Source organism: Guillardia theta (genome assembly GCF_000315625.1).
Source record: "Guillardia theta CCMP2712 unplaced genomic scaffold GUITHscaffold_32, whole genome shotgun sequence".
Classification (NCBI taxonomy): Eukaryota; class Cryptophyceae; order Pyrenomonadales; family Geminigeraceae; genus Guillardia; species Guillardia theta.
The window spans coordinates 647,744-671,983 of record NW_005434642.1 but is presented as its reverse complement, the minus strand read 5'-3'; the positions used below and the strand labels follow the sequence as shown (position 1 = coordinate 671,983).

At 52.1% G+C, this 24,240-nt stretch overlaps 10 protein-coding genes across 10 annotated transcripts; 4 read left to right on the top strand and 6 right to left on the bottom strand.

Annotated features, from left to right (window-relative positions):
- Window positions 1-336: 336 nt before the first annotated feature.
- On the top strand, window positions 337-1,325 carry GUITHDRAFT_152546 (hypothetical protein; the record flags this gene model as incomplete). The annotated part of the gene is made up of 4 exons (XM_005833077.1): window positions 337-466; window positions 516-907; window positions 1,030-1,082; window positions 1,159-1,325. Coding segments are annotated over 4 exons (689 nt in total), but the record flags the coding sequence as incomplete, so codon positions are not given.
- Window positions 1,326-1,396: 71 nt separating this feature from the next.
- Window positions 1,397-5,949, top strand: GUITHDRAFT_157803 (hypothetical protein; the record flags this gene model as incomplete). Its single annotated transcript, XM_005833076.1, has 4 exons — window positions 1,397-1,419; window positions 1,441-1,471; window positions 4,982-5,822; window positions 5,921-5,949. The coding sequence occupies 4 exons, from the start codon at window positions 1,397-1,399 to the stop codon at window positions 5,947-5,949; spliced, it is 924 nt and encodes a 307-aa protein (XP_005833133.1).
- Window positions 5,921-6,736, top strand: GUITHDRAFT_159653 (hypothetical protein). The gene is made up of 4 exons (XM_005833075.1): window positions 5,921-6,068; window positions 6,121-6,320; window positions 6,370-6,540; window positions 6,588-6,736. Exons 1-4 carry the CDS (start codon window positions 5,999-6,001, stop codon window positions 6,633-6,635), a joined length of 489 nt encoding a protein of 162 aa, XP_005833132.1. The 5' UTR covers window positions 5,921-5,998; the 3' UTR covers window positions 6,636-6,736.
- A 151-nt stretch (window positions 6,737-6,887) lies between these two features.
- GUITHDRAFT_108184 (hypothetical protein) lies at window positions 6,888-7,632 on the bottom strand (the record flags this gene model as incomplete). The annotated part of the gene is made up of 4 exons (XM_005833074.1): window positions 6,888-6,977; window positions 7,066-7,140; window positions 7,270-7,313; window positions 7,536-7,632. 4 exons carry the CDS (start codon window positions 7,630-7,632, stop codon window positions 6,888-6,890), a joined length of 306 nt encoding a protein of 101 aa, XP_005833131.1.
- Window positions 7,633-7,805: 173 nt separating this feature from the next.
- On the bottom strand, window positions 7,806-8,760 carry GUITHDRAFT_70958 (hypothetical protein; the record flags this gene model as incomplete). The annotated part of the gene is made up of 5 exons (XM_005833073.1): window positions 7,806-7,873; window positions 8,056-8,099; window positions 8,227-8,276; window positions 8,553-8,600; window positions 8,710-8,760. Coding segments are annotated over 5 exons (261 nt in total), but the record flags the coding sequence as incomplete, so codon positions are not given.
- Window positions 8,761-9,722: 962 nt separating this feature from the next.
- GUITHDRAFT_70974 (hypothetical protein) lies at window positions 9,723-10,354 on the bottom strand (the record flags this gene model as incomplete). The annotated part of the gene is made up of 3 exons (XM_005833072.1): window positions 9,723-9,875; window positions 9,921-9,974; window positions 10,262-10,354. The coding sequence occupies 3 exons, from the start codon at window positions 10,352-10,354 to the stop codon at window positions 9,723-9,725; spliced, it is 300 nt and encodes a 99-aa protein (XP_005833129.1).
- A 2,376-nt stretch (window positions 10,355-12,730) lies between these two features.
- GUITHDRAFT_157801 (hypothetical protein) lies at window positions 12,731-13,831 on the top strand (the record flags this gene model as incomplete). The annotated part of the gene is made up of 4 exons (XM_005833071.1): window positions 12,731-12,916; window positions 13,060-13,188; window positions 13,380-13,514; window positions 13,760-13,831. 4 exons carry the CDS (start codon window positions 12,731-12,733, stop codon window positions 13,829-13,831), a joined length of 522 nt encoding a protein of 173 aa, XP_005833128.1.
- Window positions 13,832-13,904: 73 nt separating this feature from the next.
- Window positions 13,905-15,637, bottom strand: GUITHDRAFT_152542 (hypothetical protein). Its single transcript, XM_005833070.1, has one exon. It carries the CDS (start codon window positions 15,574-15,576, stop codon window positions 14,161-14,163), a length of 1,416 nt encoding a protein of 471 aa, XP_005833127.1. The 5' UTR covers window positions 15,577-15,637; the 3' UTR covers window positions 13,905-14,160.
- Window positions 15,638-17,474: 1,837 nt separating this feature from the next.
- On the bottom strand, window positions 17,475-19,496 carry GUITHDRAFT_152541 (hypothetical protein). Its single transcript, XM_005833069.1, has 12 exons — window positions 18,998-19,496; window positions 18,828-18,950; window positions 18,619-18,754; window positions 18,434-18,567; window positions 18,305-18,382; window positions 18,226-18,259; window positions 18,127-18,167; window positions 18,002-18,077; window positions 17,846-17,946; window positions 17,754-17,798; window positions 17,641-17,694; window positions 17,475-17,594 (listed from the first exon to the last, which is right to left on the bottom strand). Exons 1-12 carry the CDS (start codon window positions 19,421-19,423, stop codon window positions 17,517-17,519), a joined length of 1,326 nt encoding a protein of 441 aa, XP_005833126.1. The 5' UTR covers window positions 19,424-19,496; the 3' UTR covers window positions 17,475-17,516.
- A 230-nt stretch (window positions 19,497-19,726) lies between these two features.
- Window positions 19,727-20,665, bottom strand: GUITHDRAFT_70918 (hypothetical protein; the record flags this gene model as incomplete). The annotated part of the gene is made up of 1 exon (XM_005833068.1): window positions 19,727-20,665. A coding segment is annotated over one exon (939 nt), but the record flags the coding sequence as incomplete, so codon positions are not given.
- Between the last annotated feature and the right edge of the window lie 3,575 nt (window positions 20,666-24,240).

The window sequence follows — 24,240 nt, the reverse complement described above, 5'->3', positions numbered from 1 at the left end:
TCAGATGGACATGCAGCGAAGGGTTGAGAAGGGTGGAGGAGGGGAAGAGGCATAGGACGCTTAACGAGAGGACATGTAGAGATAGAGTTAGTGCCAGACACACTGTTTGTGTCATGTAGGATACGTTCAGACACACTGTTTGTGTCATGTCGGATACGTTCAGACACACTGTTTGTGTCATGTAGGATACGTTGGTATCATGTTGGATGCCATCTTGTAGCAGGAGAGCAGTAAGCAAGAATGCCAAGAAGGTAGCCATTGCCCTGGTTGTGTAAAATGATGCAGAGGATTCAACGCACGTCATCGCATTGGGCGTACCTGACCGTCTGTCTGGGCAGATGGCGGGACTTGAACTACAAGAAGCCTCCAAGCAGTTCTTGCTGGCCAATGAGGAGTCAGACCGTCTGTCAGCAGAGTTGGCGGCATACAAGAAAGAGAGCATGCTGCTTCGCGACGAGATTGACCGGTAGGCTGAGGTTGCAAGGAGGGAGAACATGACAGCGCTGGTTTGTCAGGTTGGAGCGAGAAGAGCGGGAGCTTACAGCGTCGCTAGCTCAGGCGGGGTTCAGCATGCAGGAGACTATGCGGCATACCTGCAAGAACGACTCGCTCTTCGCCTCCATCCAAAACTATGCCATGTCCACCTACGACTCTCGCCTCAAGACCTTCAGACAGTGGCCGCACGCTGCCGCCATGCGCCCCCTCGCCACCCCAGCAGCGCTCGCGTCGCAAGGCTTCTACTTCTCCCCCAACGACCAGTACAAGGACCGCGTGCTCTGCGCCTTCTGCAACCTCGAGCTCGCCGAGTGGGGCCCTAAGGATGATCCTGCCTACGAGCACAACGTGCGATCTCCCACCTGCCCTGTCGTCACTGGCAAGATCATGGCGATTCAGAGCAGAGACCCTGGTGAGGGAGGAAGAGGGGAGTAGAAAGGTTGAGGACGAAGAGGGGCGCAGCAAAGGAGTAAGACTGGAGGAGGAACGAGGATGCATGTGCGACTGCAGTCTGATTCAAGTTGCAACTCGCAGAGTTTGTAGAGGAGATGATCCATGAGGAAGCTGCCGCTGTGGCAAAGCTACAGGTCTCTACCATCACCAGCATGCTTACCCTCCTCCTCCTCCTCCTCTCTGCCTGTCTGACTTGCTGGGCGGCTTCAGGTGCTGCAGATGGGCATGCAGAAACAGCTCGACCAGTACATGGAGAGGATCAAGTCGGACAAGCAGAAGCGAGCTGAGCTGGAGAAGGCGTTGGCTATGTACAGGCAGAAGTGAGTGGAATGTGTACTGAGAAAGCCAAGGGGGTGTGTGGAAGAGCGGCTGGCGCAAGGGGAGGAGATGGGAGAGAGCACTTCTACCGTGGAGGATAACATCGACCTGTTTTACTGAGACATGGAAGATGAAAGCGAAGATGTTACATGCGTGAAATTGCATCGTAGCAAGAGGGTTTGTTTGTTTGTATGGATATGTACAAGTCAAGTCGTAGATTGCCGGAAGAAGGAGTGAGGTATCATTAGCACCCGTGCTTGCCTCTCGTCAGTAAGCAACAAGTTGCCCCCAGCGTCGCACACAAGTCCAAAGGGCTTCAGTTCAGAGCCATCGAACTCTGAGTATCTGCAGACAAGAAGAATGAGGAGGGAAGGAAGGGAAGCAAGCAACACAGTATTCACCCTTGCCCCTCAAAGTCGGAGTTGAGACACATGACTGTTCCGTTGAGATAGTCGGAGATGAAGATGTATCCCCAGGGATCTAGAGCGATCGCTAGCTCCTCACCGAGAGGAACCAGCGTCTTCCTCTCACAGTCGAACCATGAAGTGAAGCTCCGGACCAGCTCTCCACTCAGCGTCATTAGTATCACCTTCCCTACCGGCCCCTGCGACAAGTTCTCCTCCCTATCTGCGGCGTCCGACGTCATCCTCCTCGTCCTCCTCCTCCTCCTCTCTCACCAGTCACGTAGATGTTGTCTTCCTTGTCAACAACTACTGACATGGGCTCTACAAAGGCCTCGCTCTCGATGCTGATCTCGCCACCTCCTCGCTTCATGACAACAACCCGTGACCTCCCGGAGTCGGTCACCACCAAATCCCGCTCGCTCGTCATCGCGACCCCGTAGGGATAGCACAACTTGCCCGATCGATCGATCTCGACGCTGTCCAGCTTTCCAGTTGGCCACCATGCTGCAAGCTTGACCACATAGTGCATGCCCCAGTCGCACGTGAAGAGCTGGCCTCGGTCACCCACCAGCCCTCGAGGGACCTGCAGTACCTTGGTATCATACTTGACCTTCTGCACCAGCGCGCCATGAGGGCTGAAGGTCAGGATGGATTCCAACTCTTCGTCCAAAACAAAAATGTTCCCCTCTTCATCGATGGTAAGGAAATGGGGAAGCCGAAAATGTCCTTTCAACTCTACCACCTCACCATGAAGATTTGCGATTTGGCCACAAGACCACAGCAGGACACGGGCGATCTCGCGCTCAATGATGTCTGCTGTCAGGATCTGTACAGGCGAGCCCTCACCAAGGCGCTCGTGTAGCCCCATCGTGAACGCGAGCACGAGATCTGGTTGAAGGGTCCTCCACATACCGACCCTCTCTTTCCAAGGCTCTTCAACTTCCTCCCCTTCCTCCGCCGTCTACACCAAGGAAGCTTACACGCAGCCTGGTCCTTCTTAACGTCTGTATCCCTTAACTTCTAAATGTCAAAACCTTACGTCATTCGTCAAGAAGAGCAAGGACGGTCGACTTCCATGTCACATCACCATCCCCCTTTTGCACATGATTTTCTCCTGCTGCTCCTGCTGCTCCTGCTGCTCCTGCTGCTCCTCCTGCTCCTGATCCTGGTCTTGCTTCACCTGCTCCTGCTCCTGCCCCTGCTCCTCTCGAAACACACTCATGGCCAAAATTATTACTCATCGACGACTACATTACGATAGACCCGCCTCAGATCACCGCAGTACGCACAGCGCGGCCAGCAGTTAAACCAATTTACAACGAATAGAAATGAGGTATGGCTAATACATTTACAATATGATTGTAGATTTATAATCCGTCTTATTATTAATTGCATGAATGGGACAACCCCCACCATCTCTCGCCGATGACCCCCCCTTTCACATCTCACCCACCTGCTCCCCCCAAAACCCTCCAGTACCCTACCCCAATTTTATCCATAAGGGTATCACTGTAATTAAAACCCCTGGACAGGCTTGGCTACCCTCCCTTTACCCATCTTTTCTTTAATTGGAAGACGATTAATACCCTACCCCCTTACCTCACCACCCCCAAATCAACCCCGTTTATCTTCTCACAATCATCTTGCTGGTGAAATATCTTACCCTACCCTACCCCACCCTCCATCACCCTACCCTACCCTACTTTACCCTGCGCATCACATTACTTTACCTTTTGGTACCCCTTGCTCGCTACATCCGCTACGGTCTCTTTGACCCCTATGGGGCTTAAGGACCCCACGTGTTCGAGACAAGAAGGAGCCCTACCCCTAGGGTTAAGTACCCTCAAAGCAAAATACCCTATCCACAGGGTTTGTAAAGTATCACTCACCCCCACAAAGATCTTGAACTCCCCGGTCTGCCTGTGGGGTGGGGCGATCGGGTATGACCACCCCATGTCGGCGTTCAAAACACCCACCCCAAGATATGAAACCACCCACCCACAAATCTGATCTGAAGTCGCACCCATTCTACATCGATTCAAGATTTGGCGTATTCATTTGGATATTACTCCCAATATACCATCAAATACTCAAATGTTTTCTTTATATTTGAAATATGTAAACCACATTTAGACTCAGTTACTCAGATATTCGTGTGCTTCAGCCATCTAAGTTTAGACACGCTCCATGGCGATTTTGTACGCCAACGTCCCTTGGGATAGGTACCCTACCTTATGAATTCTCAACAACCTACCCCTCAAAACAATACAATCTGATCGAGGTGTTGAAGTCACCCTGCAACAGTACCCCACCTCATTAGGTGTATTTTGCTTTGCAGGACCCTCCAATGGAGATGTACACCGGTGTATCCCCAGTACCCACCTGCTCAAGAGAACCTGATCACCAAAAATTACGAATTCTACCCCGGTAAATACCTGAAAAGGACCCACCCCACGTACCGATCAAGCTCCATTGGTGCTTGGCCGAGTCACACGCCAACCTTCCGCGTCGCGGCAATGGCGTGGCGAAGGGATGCTCTCAATGCAGTTCCTCATCCGCGTTTGTTTGGCTTGATGTGTTTTGACTCTCATTTCGTTTCTCAGCGCTCATTTGCTCTCCTCTCCCTTCCTTTCCTGGTTTGTTTGCCTTCTCCCTCATGACATCTGTGCTCCAACACTTAAGCCGGCTTGTCCTCTGTACCTTCTTGTCATCGCAACTTGTCATGAACTCGTTCAATGCTTGACTGCTTCAACGCACCTTCTCATTGAAAAGATCTTTTTCCATTATCGTGTTCTTCATTTGATCTTGGAACTCACGCAGAAGCTGCATTGCAAGTAGCTTACGTGATGCAATGTGATGGGGTTACTTGCTATGGGACAGTAGTCATCGATTGGTTGCTTTTTGAATCTGATCATTTCAGCGAACACGCATGTGACTTGCTGAAATGCTTTGACGGGCAATGACGTTTTTGTATCTTTGGGCCTGCTTTGTGTTCTGTGTTTCTTTTGGTTGCAAGCTTGCTGATATGCGAAGCATATTTTTCAGCTAAGCAGCAGTAATGATTTGATGTGCTATTTCAAGCGAGATTTGATTTAAGGGAGATTAGATTGCCTTTCGACACTTCATTCTAGTATTGTGGATAAATGAATTTTCTTGCCTTCACTGACGTATTTGCCTGGCGTAGCAGGAAGTATCCCATTGAAGCCAGGAGAGGTCGATTGGGCTTAGGAACGTGTTTGTCTTTGCTCCAGAGAGGATTACCATCGTCGGGTGTTTGAGGTGTCTCAAGTATCTGAACACCGTTGCCTAAGATGGGTATCCTATCAAAAGGAGTCCACAAATCCTATGAAATCGGGAAAACCATAGGAAAAGGATCCTTTGCGGTTGTTAAAGAAGGGATTCACAAGGCTAGCCGAACTCGGGTTGCCATTAAGATCGTTGATAAGAAGGATGCTGTTTTTGATGCCGAATCACTGGAGCAGGAAATAGCCACGATGAAAAAGGTTTCACACCCCAACTGCGTCCTGCTGCACGAAGTTTATGATGAAGCGAACAAAACTTATTTGATTCTGGATCTTATCACAGGGGGAACGGTCATGGACCGCATTATCGCTATTGATCATTTCTCTGAAAAGGATGCCGCTTCTGTGACCGCAGACGTTCTCAATGCAGTACATTATTTGCACAGCATTGGAATCACTCACCGCGATTTGAAACCTGAGAACCTTCTTTATGCTTCCAATGATCCGAGCTCACCTGATTACAATACGATCAAAGTTGCAGATTTTGGTCTATCGAAATTTGTGTCGGAGAATTCCCAGATGAAGACCACTTGTGGAACTCCAGGGTATGTAGCGCCTGAGGTTTTGGATCCGTACCTTCCTTTCACAAATGGTTATGGCCCTGAGGTTGATCTCTGGTCTCTGGGAGTGGTTCTCTACATCATGCTTTGCGGTTTCCCTCCATTTTACGACGATTCTACAGCAGTATTATTTAAACAAATTCGCAAGGGGGAGTATACATTTCCATCGCCTTATTGGGATGGTGTTTCAGAAGAAGCGAAAGATCTGGTGTCCAAGATGTTGGTTGTTGATCCCGCCAAGAGGTACTCCGCACAGCAGTGCTTGGATCATCCGTGGATCCAGAATGCTGGTGAAGCCTCAGCCAAGAAGCTGCATAGCTCTCATCGTGCATTCTTGCTTATCAGAAAGTTGCCTATCTTCGACAACATCGATCCTGCTTGTCTTCAGGAAGTTACGCAGAAATTGCAGCTGATTAAGATTGAGTATGGAAAGCCTGTTATTCAGGCGGGTGAAGTAGGTGATTGCATGTACTTCATTAATTCTGGATCGGTGGAAATTCTTGTTAACGGCAACACTGTGGATCGTCTTACAACAGGTGATTTGTGGCTTTGGATGCCCAAGTATATGTGCTGACGCTTCTTGTGCAGGTGACTTCTTCGGTGAAGTTGCTCTCACCGTGTCGAAGCAGAGGACAGCAGATGTCAAATCGTTGGGAGCAGGAAGTGGACCTAAGAACACAAACAAGCCTGTGGAGGCTGTCGAGTTGTTCCGACTGATGAGATCAGACTTTGAAGCTGTTATGGAGAGATTCCCTATCCTCAAAACTCGTCTAGCTCAGATTGGACAGGTGAGCACAAGGTTCTGCAGCACAACAAGATTCTGATCGTGTGTCACAGGCGCGAGTAAGACGCGCTGCAGCACCTTTTGAGGCCGATGGAGCGACTGCTGCAAGCTCCTCACCCACGCCGAGCAAGGAGAGCTCGTCAAGCAGCTCAGGCACCCGCCACGCGTCCCCGACGCGCACATCGCAACCGGAGCGCAAGGGAGCTTCAACCAATGCCTCGGATGTAAGGATGTCTTGTGCTGGTCATGCGTGACTGATGTTCTGTGGCAGAGCAAGGACGTGCGCGACAAGAAGAAGAAAGCATGCTCGCAGCAGTGATGGCATTGTGCTTGGACCATCCAAGTTGACCGGTGTAGCGTGGGGTGTTGTGATGTTGAAGAGTGTTGGTAGGCAGGGAGAAGTAAACAAAAGGGTAAATTACTGACTCTTTCCTATCCTTGTGTTAGGAGCTTGCAATTTGCTTGCTGCTCTTCTCTTCTACGCTGCTTCCTGTGCTGCCGCCGCCTTCTGCAAGTAGAAAGAGGCGAGAAGAGCCGGGGGAGTAGCGACCTGCGAGAATCGTAAGGCCACTCACGCCTTGGGCAAGAAACTTGCCATGGCGATGGCGGCGACTGCGTTGGCCTGGAAGGGAAGGGAGAGGAAAAGCTCGCCGTACTTGACCTGCGTGAAGATGGTAAGATGTGAGCATAGAGACAAGTAGTGGGAGGACAGACAGCAGGAGCGCACGAGGAGGTAGCAGGTCAATCACCAGATACGCAGAGGTGACAGTCAAGCCGGCAAGCTTGGCGATGAGCATGGTGTCGCTCTCCTGGGGAGGCTTTGACTGAACGACTGTCAGCAAGGAGAACAAGAGAAAGTTGTGTAGAGGCGAAGAGAAGAAGGATGAGGTGCGAGGACAGGCGAACGGGAAGGATGATAGAGAGCAGGTTGGAGCAGGGGAAGGAAAGCTCACTTCGAGAAACTGCTTCTTCTCATCTCCTTGCTGTGATGCAGCCTCTGCCACATCGTCATCGATAGGAGCAGGTAAGAGAAGATTCAGACTGTGAGGGTCAACGGAGAAGGCGAGGAAGATTGGAGTGAGACGAGAGAAGAGAAGATGAGGTGGGTAGGGTATGGTAACCGAGGGCAGCGAGGTCAAGAGAGGAAGAGAGCGGATAGGGGAGGGGAAGAGGGTGAGAGGAGAGATCGCAGAAAACCTGTGGAGGAGAAGAAAGGCACCTGAGACATCCGTCAGCCCCACCCACTCCATCGTCTCCCCATCCTCCTGTTCCTCCTCCCCACTCCCCTCAATCTCGCCTCGTTCACGCATGCCCATACCTTCCAGCCGTTGGCGAGTGCGATTCTTGCTGCAGCAATGGCAACAGTAAAGTTTCCAAGGCACTGAAATCGGAGGAGGAGAGAGGAGGAGGAGGAGGAGAGAGGAGGAGGAGGAGGAGAGAGGAGGAGGAGGAGGACGGGGGATGGGGGGGGAGGCAGGAGCAAAGTCAGTCAGAGGTGAAACATTCTGCATCTTCTCACTGTCAGTCCAGCTTGCAAGGCAACAAGAAAGGAAAGATCTGCTCCGTCACTTGTGAGAACGAAAATGAAACGGAGGGAGGAGGGCAAAGAGCAAGAGAGAAGGGAGGAAGGAGTGAGAAGATGGAATAGGAGGAACCAAAGCAAATGTCGAGGTTAGGAGCAGGTAAAGAGGAGGAGAAGATCGGATAGGGCAGAGGAGGGGACTGTGAGGAAGGTATACCAGGGTTGTTGTAAAAGAAGTGATAGGTACAGGCAGCAACGCCGCTGAAAGGGAAGAAACGATGAGTGCGCGTAGACAACGAGAGCCGGGAATCGAGTGAAAAGAAGGAGTGGAGAGGAGGAATGGAGGAGGAGGAGGAAAGAAGTTGTCAGTGCTCAAGTGTCGCCATACCTCGCATGCAAGGGAAGCATGCCCCATGTAAGGCCCTTCCACGTCTGGTCCTGCATGAAGGATGAGTTTGGATGCCAAGAAGCAGGATGAGGAAGAAGGCGAGAGGAAGGAGGAGGAAGAAGGCGAAGAAGATGGGGGGAAGCAGTTCAAGTACAAGGGACTCAAAGGGAAGGGAGACGAAGCAGAGAAAGCAGATGAGTTGGGGTACAGAAGGAAACAAGGAGGAGGGAGAAGGGGGTGAAGATGTTAGGGGAGAGGCGAAGTCGAAGCGTGGGGAGGTGGATGAGAAGGTAGGATGGGGATGGACAGGTGGAAGAGATTTTCACCTTCGAAGCGTCGGCATAGTCCCAGACGAGACGCATCGCAAAGATCCACTGAGAGAGTAGGTGAGAAAAGGCGGGAGGAGGGAGGAGGGAGGAGGGAGGAGGGAGGAGGGAGGAGGGAGGAGGGAGGAGGGAGGGAGGGAAGGGAAGGCGAAGGCACCTCAAAGACGGAAGAGAAGTGAATCGCCCAAGTTGGGATGCTAAGAGCATTTGCAGGCTCTACCCGATCAAGTGAGAAGCATGAGGCACGATAAGAGGAAGCAGTGAGGGTGAGATGAGAACTAAGGAGGTCATGGAGGAGAAGGCAGGGGAGAAGGAGCGGTGAAAAGCGAGAGCGACGAAGGAAGGAGGATGGAGGGGAGGAAGGAGGAGGGAGAGGAAGGAGGAGGAGGAGGAGGAGTGGTGATAGCAGGAGGGTTGGAAAGGTTCAAGGGAGGATGATGACCAGAGGCAGCTCCCATGCTTGCGAAGAAGTTTGAAGGAAGATCGCCAAGGCCGGCCTGAGGGAGTCAGGAGGAGGAAGAAACGAAACAGTGGAGGAGGAGGAGGAGGAGGTGGAGGTGGTGGAGGAGGAGGAGGAGGTGGTGGTGGTGGTGGTGGTGGTGATGATGCGTAGAGAGGTGGTGGTGATGCCAAAAACGATGAAAGAGGGAGGGAGGGAGAGGAGAGAAGAGGAAGGAGAGGGGGAGGGGGAGGGGAGGGGAGGAACGAAAGGTACCAAGAATGGCGTATGAGCTTCGAAACCGAGCACTGGACTTCCAATAGCTGCAGCACCAGCAACAAGAGCAGCAATCGCGATGGCTGAGAAGAGTCAGAGAGGGAGAGGAAGAGCAAATGCAAGAAGAAACGCAGCAAGATGAGGCAGGAGTAATGGAACAAGGGCGAGAAGAGGAGAGGAGAGGAGAGAATAGGATAGGATAGGATAGGAGAGGAGAGGAGAGGAGAGGAGAGGAGAGGAGAGGAGAGGAGAGGAGAGGAGAGGAGAGGAGAGGAGAGGAGAGGAGGAACGATGCTCTGCTTTCTTACCAACGATTTTCAACGTTCCTCTCTCACCCTCAGCTGTCCCTGAGCTCATCGCATCCCGAAAGCCAACCGCGATGAGAATATTTGTGACCTAAGCCTTGATCATTTCTTGTGCTCCTTCCTGTTCATCTCCTCCTCCTGATCCCCTCCTTATTCTCCCTCTCTGTATCTCCCTCCTCCTCCTCCTCTCTCTCTCTCTCTCTCTCTCCTCCCTTCTCTCCTCCCCCCCCCCTCGTTTACCGTTAAAAGTGCTTCGGCACTTCCATGCAGCCAGTCAACATCTGCTAGTGAGACTCCGTAGACCTGCAGGCACATCAAAGACTGCTGCTGCTGCTGCTGCTTTCTCACCGTCTTAGAGATGATGCCTGTAGGTATGGTGGCGATGACGAAGAGGAGGAGAAACTGAAGCAAAATTTAAGAAGCAAGAGAGAGAGAGAGAGAGAAAGGAGGAGGAGGAGAGCAGAAGGAGAGAGAGTATAGAGAAAGAGAAAGAGAAAGAGAAAGAGAAAGAGAAAGAGGAAGAGGAAGAGAAAGAGGAAGGGGAAGAGGAATAGAAAGAGGAGGGAGAGGGGGAGAGAGATGGGGAGGGGGAGGAGGAGGGGGAGGGGGAGATAGAGGGGGAGGGGGAGGGGGAGGGGGAGGAGGAGGGGGAGGGAGAAGGAAAGAGAGAAGGAGGAGGAGAGATCTACCCCGAAGCCGAATCCTGATAGTTTGGGTGTTTTCGCCCCGTTGTTGTTGAGGAAGTAGAGAAACGCCAGGTAGGGCAGGAGACTCGCCTGCATGCTCCTAAGACTTCCTGCCTGCTCCTGCTTCCTGCCGCTGCTCCTCATGTTTTTCTCTCCTCTCGTCTCCTCTCCTTCTTTCCCTCATGCTCATGTTTTCCCTGCGTTACCTGGAAAAATTTCCCTGCCAGATTGCTTCCCTGGTCTTCAGATGACCTCAGCACGAGGAGAGACGAGAGGAGAAGGCAGAGACAAGTGACGATGAGAGGAAACTGAAGGGAAGCAGAAGGCGGACAGAGAGGAGGAGGGGGAGGATATGGTGGTGGTGGAGGAGGACAAGCAGGAAGAGGAGGCAACGTATGGTGGTGGTGGTGGTGGTGGTGGTGGTGATGATGATGATGATGGTGGTGGTGGTGATGATGATGATGATGGTGGTGGTGGTGGTGGTGATGGTGATGATGATGATGATTATGATTATGATGATGATGATGATGATGATGATGGTGATGGTGATGATGATGATGATGATGATGATGGTGATGATGATGATGATGATGATGATGATGATGAGGAGGAGGAGCAAGACAAGTAGGGATCTGAGTTAGGATGCACCTGCAAAGGCAAGATGCAGACCAGCTTGAGACGCGTCTACGACTCCCTGAACCATCTCCTGCGTTGTCCGACAGACAGTCAGACGACAAAGAGAGGAGGCAAGGATGCGAGCAGAAGAGCGAACATGTAGGAAGGGTGCTTTATCACCTGCGAGACCATTCGAAGCTTCAGAGAAGCAGCAGGTCTGCTGCTGCGGGCTCGAAGGACAGGATGACGTCCTGATGCTGGTTCAGGCATAAAGTATAAGTGGAGGTAGAAGAGAGGAGAGGAGAGGAGAGGAGAGGAGAGGAGAGGAGAGGAGAGGAGAGGAGAGGAGAGGAGAAGAAGAAGACTGAAGAGAGACAGAGGGGAGAAGGGGTTGGCAGGCAACAATTAACCTTGGAAAATCGCGTGAGGAGCTGCGGGGTTGAAGGCGAACGCATGGCAGCTGACAGCGAGGAGGAGAAGAAAGAGCCTCGGGCAAATGCTGAACCCACCATAAGTGACTCCTGCTCTTCTCCCTCCCCTCTTTCCTCCTCCTCCTCCTGCCTCCCGTGAATGCCTCTACCCAAATCCCCCCCCCTCGTTCCATGCGTTTCCATAGGTAGGTATAGCAACAAGAATCACCAGCTCGCTGAGCTCGAGAGACGTCGGTCATGATCAGAACCTTGCTTGTTGATCCTGTTTCAGCTATTTGCTTAGAAATGCAACACATGTCTAAACGTTTTCTTAAATTCATCTTCCTTGTTTTCCTCTTGTCGCTTCTCTGCTGAGATACACTATTTATCACATTTCCATGATACGGACATGTCATCGTCATAACATTATGTCTTGGCTTTGCATTCAACCCGATTGTCTTTTATTCGCTTCCACAGGCCTGATTCTCTGTCTCTGTCTCTCTCTGTCTCTCTCTCTCTGCCAGTCAGTCTATCTCTCTCTTTCTCTCTCAATGTTCTTTCTCTCCTCTCCTACGTTCTCCCTTGCAGAAAGAAGGTTCCTGCTCCTGCTCCTGCTCCTGCTCCTGCTCCTGCTCCTCCTCCTCCTCCTGCTCCTGCTCCTCCTCCTCCTCCTCCTCCTCCTCAGGATTGTCCTGTCACCCATTTCCCGGTGGCCTCCGGTGGGGTGTAAGAGTGGTCAGAGGTGGGATGGGGGGTATCCGGGCCCGGAGTCACTGAAGGGATGACTGAATCTTAAAACATTTTAAATTATTCAAAAACTTTTGAAGCTTCAAATTAAAGTTTCAAATTTATTCACTCAAGTTTCGACTTGCCACGCGGCAGCAAGGTCAGTCAAAGTACCCCGCTCTCCTGTACAAAGAAGGGGGTAGTAGGGTACGTTCATCTTCTGATCCAACATGTGTGTTCGGTGTGAGGGTAGGGTAGTGCAGCACCAGTATTAGCCCTGGTGGGGTCAAATCAGTCGAAGAAGAGGTAGGGGGTCAGTATAACATCACATAAGGCCATCGAAGGGGTAGGGTGCATGGTTGATGGGGTGGAGGTGGGAATTAAGATGAAGTGAAGGGGTGGGTGGATATAGGTGACGTGCTCATCTCAAGGGTAGGGGGTAGGGGTTCTTGTATGCTGGGGTGGTACGGAACAAATCATGAATTGTTACAGAAATTATCTGAATTAAAATTCGAAAGTTTCAAAATTCAACTGGAATTTTGAAGTCTTTCGTAGAATCTAGAGCGGGGAAGGATTGAGAATAGAGGGTGGACCCAACCTAGGGTAGGGGTACAAAAGTCGGGGGTGGTCACACAGAGGGTAGTAGCTACATCGAAACATGGCGAGCAAGTGGATGCTGGTGACGGCGGCAGCGGCGGCGATGGCGGGAGAAGCGATGGGCATGCCGGTCGTGCTCGACTCGAAGAACTTTGAGAATGAAGTCTTCAACTCCGGCAAGGGCTCCTTCATCAAGTTCTACGCGCCATGGTGCGGCCACTGCAAGGCCATGAAGCCTGCCTGGGATGACTTGGGCAAGCACTACCTCGCCTCCTCCTCCGTCCTTATCGGCGATGTCGACTGTACCCAGGTGAGACATGCAGTAAGATAAGAAGAAGACGCAGACTCCTCCCTCTCCTCCTCTCTTGTGATGCGAGCCCCGCCCTGGTCCCGTGTTTTGTTTGGCATGCCAAGTCGGTTGGGTGCGATCCCTCCCGATGACTTTGATGGCAGGAAAACGAGCTCTGCTCCAAGTACGGTGTCAGCGGCTACCCCACCATCAAGTACTTTCCTGCTGGAGACAAGGAGGGCAAGCCCTACAATGGCGGACGATCCCTTGACGACCTCAAGAAATTCACTGAGGTGAGCACGAGCAGGAGCAGAAAGGATGAGGATTGCGGTGGGCTTTAGTGATAGTGTGAGACGAGGAGTGCTTATTGGAAAGATGGAGTAAGTATGAGCTGTTTGTCGAGCGAAGGAGGAGGAGGAGGAGGAGGAGGAGGAGGAGGAGGAGGAGGAGGAGGAGGAGGAGGAGGAGACTGAAATAAGTGCAGGACAACCTGGAGGTGAAGTGCGACGTGAAGGATCCCAAGGGATGCACCGACAAGGAGAAGAAGTTCATCGAGACCATGCAGGCCAAGTCCGCTGAGGATCGCAGCAAGGAGCTCACCCGCCTCAATGGCATGGCGGTCAGTCTCTTTCCTCAACAACCTACTTCCTCTCCTCTCCCTCCGGCACCCGCCTGTTCTCACTTCCTCCAGCATCACCCGCCTGTTCTCACTTCCTCCAGCATTATCCTCTTCTTGTCCATCTTTCCACTTTAGGGACTGCCTCCTGTCCTCGAGTTGGTTATCTTCCTTGCTCACTCCTTCCTCCTCTCCCCTGCTGCTGCTGCTGCTGCTGCTACAGTTCTCTCACTGACCGGAATCGACAGGCTGGGTCGATGAAGCCGGAGCTCAAGCAGTGGCTGTTCCAGCGCATCAACATCCTCAAGCAGCTCGCGTGAGGAGGAGGAGAAACAAGGGAAGCCTAGCGGCTCGACCTCTAGTGAACGACAGTGAAGTTAAACAGCAGGAGTTGCACTCTTTTGATTCATTCTCGTTTCTACTAGCGTCGCACGCATCTGCTCTCTTCTCCTCCATCCTCCTCCCTCCTTCTCTTCTGCTGCCCTCTCTTCCTTCTTCCCATGCCTGCTCCTCTTTTTAACTCCTGTGCTCCTCCATGCGACTCTTCCCTTCCTCCTCTGCATGCCCCATAGGCTAAGCAGCGCCTTCCTGCTTTGGCCGCATCCCTCGTCACTCCTCCTTGTTCTCTCCCTCTCCCGGTGCTACTGCGCTACTCGAGGCTCAATCCCCTGGCTCGCCGCTTGTCCTCCATCATCTCCAGGTAAGCTTCAGCCTCGTTCACCGTCATCTCCTCCATGCCCATCCGCTTGTTGTACGAGCTTCCTCCTTCCCCTCCGAAGTATCGGCCAATCGCGTCGTGGTTCCTCAGGACGGGAGAGCGGGTGGGGCTGCGCGACGAGGAGCAGTCGTCTGCATCCGAGTTGCCAGACCCGTTCCTCGTCACCGATCCCTTCCTGACCGCCCGAGCCCAGAAGCGAGACGCGCCGCTGGTGGTGTAGGTGGCGGTGCCCAAGGACGAGACGTGACGGAACTCGTAGCGTCGCTTCTTGATGCTTTGCTCCATCTCCGTCAGGATCTCGAGCCAGCGCCGGCAGAAGTCCAGCACCACCTGCTCATCCAGCACCTCCTGCGAGAACTCCTTGGACTCGACCAGGTCCTTGAGCAGACTGTCCTTCCCCTTCACCGCCGCCTGCAGCTTTACGCGCAGGTCGGGGATGGCGGCAGACGACTGGCCGTCCTTGACGCGACTCACGAAAGAGTAGAAGAGCGCAAAGGTCCAGGAGGAGCCCAGGAAGCGAGAGCCGAGGCCGCCTTTCATGTCCTCGTACGCCAACTGAAACGCGTCGACAACGGGGCTCTGGCCCTTGTTGCCTGACCCTCCTTCGCTGGAGCAGCGCGAGAACACATCGCCATCCTCCTTTCCTCCCTCATCGTTTCTGCCTCGCTCCTCCATTGGCGACGAGATCGGCGGAGAACTCGCGTCCTCGCAGCTGATCTGCGACTCCACAAGCGAGCTGACAGCGACGGGGGGAGGCATCGATGAGCGCAGCGGCGAGTGCGGCGGCGAGTGCAGCGGCGAGCGAGGTGAGGAAGTGGATCGAGCCCCCGCATGTTCCGAGTGCCTCGAGCCGTGATGCTGCCTGCTGTGCCTGTGCGGCAACTCGTGGGTGAAGGTGGCGGCGTACGACTGAACGAGCAGGAAGGAGGACGACAGCATAAGGAACACAGTCCACGTCCCATTATAGATCCTCAACACGATAGCGAGGAACAAGAAGCGCCAGACTTCGATGCTGTTCAGCCCCGTCCCCACCAGGGTCTTCAAAGCCCTCCACATTTCCCGCAGGGACGACCCCCCGTCCTCGTGCCGCTCGCGCCCCCGCACATCCTCCCTGACCGACTTGAAGATCCCATGAGGGCGCAGGAGGAAGCTCGAAGTTGGGATGGGCAGCCGGCGGTAGGCGGTTCCCCAGTTCAACGTCTTGTTGCCGTCAATGTCTGACTCAAGCTTGTGCGGCGAGCTCCTCCTCTTCTCCTGCGGCTCCTTTGAAGTGGACGATGTGCGCAGGGAGGGAGCGGGGGGAGCAGCAGCCACCCGTAGGGAGGATGCGATGACGAGGCAGGTCATGGAGAAGAAGAGGATGCTGATGGCAGACAGCCACTCAACCCGCTCTTTCATCTCCTCCATCTCCTTCATCGCCTCCATCACCATCGCACTGACGCTCTCCTCGCAGATGCTGCCCTGCGCGCTCAGTTTTTCAAACTCCATCCTTTTCCTCAAGGTTGCTCCAGCAGGCCTTCAGCACATGGGCAATGATAGCAACTAGCTGCTATCCTTGATGTTGTTACACCTCGCTCTCGAGCCAGTCACCGCTGAAGCTCGTCTACACCCTACTCACTGTCTGTACTCCGTCTACCTCCACCACCACCTCCTTCCTCTCTCACACTCTCGCTCTGTTGTCGACGATGGCCTCTTGTGTCTCAACAAGTCGGTGTTCCCATAAATAATCCAGTTGATGGAGTTGCGTTGATGTATTTTTTGTTCTTCGTTCCTGTACAATCAGACATCAGTTTGGTTTCCTTTTTCAAACATCTCTCTCTTGTGCTACTAAGTAGAAGGGACCAAACTCTTGCACCTACTGCACTAACTCACTGGTCATATTTGGCTACTCCTATGCTCTCCAACCTCCCGCCTTCTCGTCCCTTCCCTATGCACTGCCCCCTCCTGCTCTCCTCCATGGCCTTTCCGGCCCCTCCTGATACCCGGCAACATTCCCCCTCCTCTTCACGCGTACTGTCGTGTTCAGCGCTAGAGTCTTACTCTGTCCTCTCCTCTTGTACAGTAGCTCCATGCATCGTCCTTCTGTGCCTTCCCCTCCTCCTCCCTTCCCCCCGCCTCTTCACTTCCCAGACGCCCACATCGTTCATTTTTCGCGCCGGTCATGCAGTTGTCAGATGGCGTCTTTTTCCTCTTCTTCTCGGGGGTTCAGCCCGCCATCTTGAAACGTTGCGTTGAACAAATCCAAACGTAAACAAGAAGGATTCTTCAAAACCATTACTCTTACAAGTTGTTTTTAGCAACCCGAGATTCTCATGGATGACTCAGCGAAATTGAGTCTTTTCACATTGATGACGAAGAGGTAAGAATGAGTATCGTTTTAAATCGAGTAATATCTTCCACCGCGTGATCTTCAAGCCAGCCTCAGAGTCTGTAACCGTAGCGGCTTCCTGATTGTCCTCGTACTGATGTTTTACTTAACTTTGAGTAAAGAATTGGTGCAGCCTCCGAGCTAAGTTGAGTTCACTGAGTGTCCGTGACCGTGTCGAGTCACGGTGTACCCGGCGTCGCCGGCGCGGTCACGCCGGCCGCCGGCCGGCGTGGCCGCAAGGGGCCGGGCTGCTCAGTGCCACTGGCGAGTTGGACTCCGGGACTCCGGGCCCAGCGTTCGCCGGAGTTCCGATGTGTAGCCGCTGCCTGGGTTTTTGCCCGGCCCCAGGACTCGCCGTTGAAATTTTCACCGTACAAAGGAAAAGTGGCTTTTGTCTCACTGTTCAATGTTGATGTCCCGGTAGCGGCGCGGCTCATCATGGAAAATGATTACTCCAAAATTTTGTTGATTGGACGTTATGATAGTTTATGCCAGGACTGTGACCCGCGTCATTCTCACCGAACTTCGGAATTTGCCGGGAGCCTCCAAGGGTAGCCACGGGCCGCTGAGCGGGCCGCCGGGCCGGGCGGCCCGTGGCAGCACTAAGCGGCAGGCCGGGCCCGGGGCGCACTAGAGCGGCTGCAGGCGTTGATGGGACTTTCTAGTTAGGAAAGCAGAGAGCCCGGCTGACTCGTGACAGCTTGAACGGCGGCCCGAACTGAGAACCCGGCGACGGCCGGCGGCTCGGCTGGGCAGGGGCTAGCCTACGGTCACCCGCCGGGCCGAGCGGCGGCTGTCCCCCAAACCGCGACTTGAACCGTTGAACTTTCTATATTGAACTGGTTAAATACCTTCGGGATGCGGCGGCCTGCGAGACTCAGATTTGTAGCAATTCATTAAGTTGAGATGGACCAAGTGCTCATGAAGGCTTGCGAGTGAGTAAAGCAGATACGATCGCATGATCGGAGGGAAATTGAAGCGTCGGGAAAACCATTTCCTGGGTAAGGAGTGAGCCACCAGCTACAGCCACACCAACCTCAGACCTCATCAAAGTTGCGAGCACCCGTGTTGTCGCGAGCTTGCTCAGCGCAAACAAACTGAAGGAAGAGTCACTCCAATGGCAAGCCAAGTTGTCAAGAAAAGAAAGAACCCTTGCCTGATTTTCATAGAAGATCAACCAGTCTTTCAAGTTTACATCGCCCTGTACATGGGAGTCATCTCAACACCCGTCTATCCCTTCCATCTCACCTTTCGAGCTGCATCCGCGATGCCAACAGCCTTCTGCAGCTGAGGCTGGAGGTAAGTCCTTGCGTTCCTCGTCGTCCAAGTCTTGACACTGGGGGTTTCTCCTGCATCAAGTCTGCTGTCAGCTTCTGTCTCCTCCACACCTCTTCAGCAGCTCACCCCAGCAGGAGTCCATCCCCATCTCGGCGAAGGCGTCATGGAAGTGATTCACTCCCTGACAGTTGGACCCGTGTTGCTGCCGCCACGGTCACTCATGCGCATTGTTAGCAAGGGCTCTGGTTTACCTTGTGTGTGTTGGCGTCGATGCCACATATGAAGACATGATCTGTGCAGATATCATGAGCTCCGCTGCACTACAGTATCATCATAGCGTTCAACGAGACCTGGATATGATGTTGTGATTGCTTCGTGCAAGGCCTGCGCTAAAGTGAGACTTGGCTCATGCGTGCAAGCCATCTTGACCTTCAACACAGGCAGCGAAGCCAAGCCGTTGGTGTCGCCATGGAAGGAGGCAAGAAGATATCGAAACCCGTCTACTCCCTAACAAGGCAATTTTACCTCACACAGTTCAGAACAGTCCCTTGCACTTGCCTTCATGGTCATTGCACAGAGATCGCCTGGAGCGATCCATTTCCCTCCCCCGGCAAGGCGAATAACATGTTCCGTACTTCCTTCGACGAAGAATTCGCGAGAGGCTAGAATGATGCTGTTCTGATTTCGAAATCCTTTGTGCAGAAGTCAATTTCAATTCAGGCTTGAGAATTGAGTTGCATTACCATCAAGAAGATAGGGCCTCATCACCATGTACTTCCTTCCCATAACCTGTTTTGCAGCATCTACAAATCCGGCCGCTGCTTCTTGAATGAAGAATACATCCACGTCCGAGTAGGTATTCTTCAGTATGGATAACACCTACCAGCTATGTCAACACCGAAAATGTGGCAATGATTTGCAATGCAGCCGGACAAAACAAGAGCATAACAACCTGTAGACTTTTGTTTTGATTGAAGGCCTGGCAAAGAGAGCGTTTGATTGGCTGCCAGGTCGTGGGAGCAAGCGAATTCAGAATATGAATTAAAATTGCATCAAAGACGGCAAGCACAATCACCTGATTACGAAAAATCAGCAATGAATAAGAAAACGCACAAAACATACTTGTAGTGGAATAGAAATGGCTTCTTCTTCCTCAGTGATCGCGGGGTATTTAGAGTGAGCGATTTTTTGAAGCATCTCGATGACAAACAACTCATTGGAAACTCCAGGTTTGTTTCTGTCGATGATCTTGACTTGACGATGAAACATGTAGTCCTTCCATGTCACCCACCATTCATCTAACGAGCCCATACAATCTCCATCAAACATGGATATCACCGAAGGTCGCATCAAGACTGAGCCCTCGCTGTTGATGGTATTCGTAACTCTGTCAGGCATAGATATCAAGCGCTTGCTTCCAATTGCTTTGTCCTTCAAAAAGCCGCTGATTGCTAAACGATGCTTATATTCTGTCTTCCACCTGTTCTCCCACTCGTCCAGACCCTCCAATCCAAATGATTCCATCTCCGCCTTGACTTCTGCCACCATTTCGTCGGAAATTATATCCTTAATTTCAAAGTCCCGTCCTTCCGGATTGTCGATTAATAGCTGTACCTCTTGCATCAAACTTGCATAGTCTGCGCTCTGCCTGGTTTGACCATGTGTGATCCAGTATTCAAACGGGTTATTGTTCACTGCAGCTATGTTCCATGTTACTATCCTGAGAGAAACCGGCTCACCATTGCTCGGGAGCAATCCCGACTTGTGTTTCCCCACCTCTTCAACCAACATGGCGTCATCATATGCATCCCAGGCTTGACGGTTAATTTGAATTTGTTTGAAACACTCCAGCAAGTCCGGCAGCAAGTTGCCAACCAAGGTGTAAAATGGTGTGATCACAAAATCGATGAAGCCTTTCTGTACAGCCACCCTGCTTTGAGAAGTTCTATCGCAAATAGGCGTGACTTCCATTCCACTAGCTCTTTCCATATCCCCTTGCAGGAAAAATTCATCTGTTACTCTCAGAGCCCACTTCTTTGCAACTTCGAATGGCTTGAGCACATTAGCAGTGTCTGCGCACTTGATGATGATCTCCATAAGAAAGAGTTCATCCACTTCGATTTGACCTTCTTTACCCTCGTTTTCAGCCAAAATTTGCTTCAAACGAGCCATGTAATCTCCATGTCGAGCCATGTCGGTTGCAAGAATGATGCTCATCATTATTTCACGAAAGTCTGCATATTGTTCCGGGGTAAAGCTGGACAACAGATCTGTATTTGCATGAAACATCAGCTCAAAAGCACGAAATGCATGGTGCTTCTCTAAGATAGAGGTTTCGTTGTACAGTGTTGCCAAAGAAGATCTTGACTTGATCAGGAAGAGATTGTTAACACCTGGGTGCTCTAAATCGTGGCAAAGAGCCGACACAATCAAGGCAAAGGTTTGAATGTCTGACAACTTATCAAAAGCACGGCACATTGTTGCAAGGCTGTACACTGTTTGCATCACATCAAAAACATGAGTCCAGTTATGGTATGGATTATCAAGCATTCTATCCCGCACTCCCAAAATGAATCTTTTCATCTTATCCGTGGGAATACCAAGCTTCTCGTGAACACCGACTTCCAAGAAAATTTCCAAAGTGAGATGTAAAAGATCATCTTCATCAAATGAAGTAGCATCAAGGATCAAAGATTTGAGCTCGGGCTTTCCACGCAAGAAAGCCTCTTCGTTTCTGTCTGGCCATCCTACTAACACGTTGTATTCTTTCTCTCTCGATACCAACGCCATAATTTTGTCGACGCGAACAGTGTTCTGATCATCATCGTTCTCATCACGAATGTTTGCAACCTCGTCGTCACTGAGGTCCGACGAGTGACCATGAGAGTCTCTATCCCTGTCCCCATCATGCAGGTGTTCTTTACCAACATCATCCGGAAGACAATGATTCGAACGCACAATGTTGGTGCTCACAGCATTTCCAAGATACTTGTCTGCACATTCATCACGTGCCGCTATGTGAGTTGCATGGCTATAGTTGGGTCGTTGCACCACGCTGTTGCTGCTCATTCCTGAAATAGCTCAGTAATCAGGACCGTGATCCCTGTTCCACTTCAGCTCCAGTAAAACCAGGTCACTGTAGAATCCTTCATATGATGCAAGTGATAGTAATGCTTTTCATTCGGGGCTGAAATGCCACCTGTGGAATGCTGCTGTGCTTCGTTCCACACTAGATTTCAGACACACCTTGTCATATCGCTTGCGGGAATCTGCAGGGCAACTATAAGAAATCGTTCACATTCGTAACAGCACGTTCGGCCTCGACAAAAAGACCATACAAGGAAATACAAAAATGTCCTCCCTCAGGTGTAACGTTCGGGCCAGTACAGCTATCACGATATGAGGCATGCGCAAACAAAAATCAATGAGACATCGCAAGATGTGAGATATGGTGATTCGATGGAAGATATGACAAAATAAAAGGAAGAAGATGCTACCAAAGAGAATGGGTTCCTCTATTGCAACAGAGACAGATCTGTTGCTGATAGTCTACATCTAAAAAAGTAAAGAGGGCGCGAAAAGAGGGCCATACGTACACATTGAGATCTATCAATGAATGTGAGGATACAATGAAGAATTCGCTGTGTACGCTCTTGCAGCATTGCGAAGCAACGAGCTTACAACTAAAAATGCACACAGGGGAGGAGCGGCGAGGGAGCGCAGGGAAGGACGGAGCAAGGGTGGGGTACCTTGGGGAGTACCTCAATCGTCCTGAGGTAGGGTAGTCCACATTACAGGACTACCCCCCGAATCCCCTTTGATTTGATTAGTGCTGGGCTGTACTGTGTAGGTTGGGGTCATTGAAGAGGACAGAGGCTCTTTGTCAGCCACGGTGGGGTAGTAGGGGACCCGGTGAGGTGCGCGGTGGTGGAGCAAAGCAAAGTACCCTTGGTTTCCCCCATGCAAGTCGAACCGCCTTCCTGGTGGGTAATTCACCATGTCAATAGGGTGGGTACTTGAAACCGGGTAGGGTACACATATTGAATCCAGTACGGGTTCCCTAATCTATCTTTCAGACAGGATAGTCGTCAGGGGGTGGGTAGCCATAGCGAGGGGAAACAATGAAACGAACCCCTTCAAAGAACCCATTCTTCTCAGATATAGATATGGTAGGGGTATTCGAGCAGTTATTGAATGATTGTTTATGAGGTAGGGGTGATCCGTTGATTGAAAGAGGGTAGGGTACAGCTTTCAAGGTAGGGTCATGAATTCAAAAGGCTGAAGGGTAGAGGGTGGGGTGGAGCAGTGAGAGCCCAGTCTTCTGGCTTCGTAGTAAAGTTGGTAAACTTGATCTCGAGGCTTGTTGGGGTGGGTGTAAATATAGAGAAGGGTGGTGGTGGTAGGGAGTACCCACCCTACAGTCCTATCTGACTTCGGATAGTACCTATCTATCCGTGAATTGACTGAAATGACTTGGAATGATGGGGTAGAAAATGGCCTCAAGGGAGGGGTAGTCTTTATATAGCGAAGAGCTGGGGTACGGTAGGTTGAGTTCTACAAAGAAGCCTTAATAGTAGGGTGGGGTGAATTCCAGAGGAATAAAAGAAAGGTTGAAAACTTTGATCAATGAGATATTCAAATAATATTAACACATTTCAAATACTTGAGCTCGGCTATTGATCACCCGTCATGACGGCCAGCATATCTCCGTTGTCAGGGTACTATCCATTTTAATTCAGTTTACCACGCAGAAGTTACTACGTGAAACATGCGGGGGGGTACTATGATATGTCTCTTGCGATGAATGGTTGCCTCTTTCAGTTTACAACACAAGTTCTGCGTCAGCTATGTTCGAAACGATGCGAAACCCGATGCTTTACTCCTAATCGAGCTGTGTGATACCGTGACCGGTGCAGCCTAGTAACCGGCGGCCGGGCGGGCGCCGCGGCCCGGCCGCGACTCGGTCGGTGGAGGCTGAGTCGGCCCGTGGGACGGTCGGACGGTCCCGGGGCCGAGCGGCTCTCAGTCACTCGGCCCGGTACGGTCTCTTTATTCAAAGCGACCGCCGCTAGTACCGTCGGATCGGACGGTCACCGCCACGCCGGTCACCACTGGTGGCCGCGCCCGTCAGGCCGCACTGGCGGGGCGCTTCCGTCGCGAACGGCCGGGTACAAGTCAAAGTCGGAACTTCGGCACAACTCCGACTCTGAGTGATGAGTCAGACCGTCGGACTCGGATTCGGAGCCCCGGCGCCGGGGCCGACCGCCCGGTCCGACATGCCGCTGGCACTGAGTCACGCCGCCGTTGCCGCCGCGGTCCGGATCGGACTCCCCGCGGCCCGGCGCCGCCGGACGCCGCGGCCTGGCGGCCGGCGGTCCGGCGGCGTTACTTCACTGAGTCACTCGTCACCCGGAATCCCGGCGATCCGACATCTCGCCCGCCTCGCGTGTGCCAACTACCGTGATGCGGCAGACCTGAGCCTCGGAGCAGTGTGACATCTGATCGGCGGCTCTCCGGCGTGCTAACTTAGTAACCCTGAGAGTCTTAACTACAACATGACATCGCTCGTCACATTTTTTATCAACACTTTCGGACAACTGTGTCGGAACGGTTGCAGACTCAGTGACAGTTAGATGGCGGTCCAGGAGGATAACCCCTAAACACTATACCCCTAAACGGAGGCTACTGGGCCAACCCCCGGCCCCAGGCCAACCCCTAAATCCCATCATACTAAGACATGTGTATGATGCCTGAGACACTCTCATACAGTCTGAAACAGTTAGACATGAAAACATGATCAGTTAAATTTCTATGATCAGTTACATTTCTATGATCAGTTACATTTCTACTCACACTGATCGCTCTCAGTCTCAATCTCTTTACTAATAGGGGTTCACTTGCGTTGCCCGCTGACATCTAGAGGAAGAGGTTCACAGGGAACCAGAGGGAGTTTGCCTGAGTTGATCTCTCCTTCTTTTCAGTGCTACCCTCGGACAACATTGACGCACTCAAGGGAAAGGCGAAAGAAACGATAGCGGGGAGGAAAGGAGAGGGGAGAGTAGGGGGAGGGAGGGGGGAGAGACTGAGGGGACGGAAGAAGAGAGGAGGAGATCAGTAAGGGCAGAGGTCTCCTGGATTTGCATTCGGGTTGTTGACTTCCCCCAGCTCGCCTCGATGCATCCCTGGAGAGTGGGGGGTCAGAAGGGAGAAGAGCAAAGCAGGAGGGGAGGAGCAGAGGAGATGAAGGAGCAAGTTCGGGGGAGGAGAGAAGGACCAAGGGGGGCTGGGGGGGGGGGGGAGGATACAAGAGGAAGGGGAAGGAGCGAAGAGGAAAGGGGACGAAACGTAGGAAGGTAGAGGTAGGG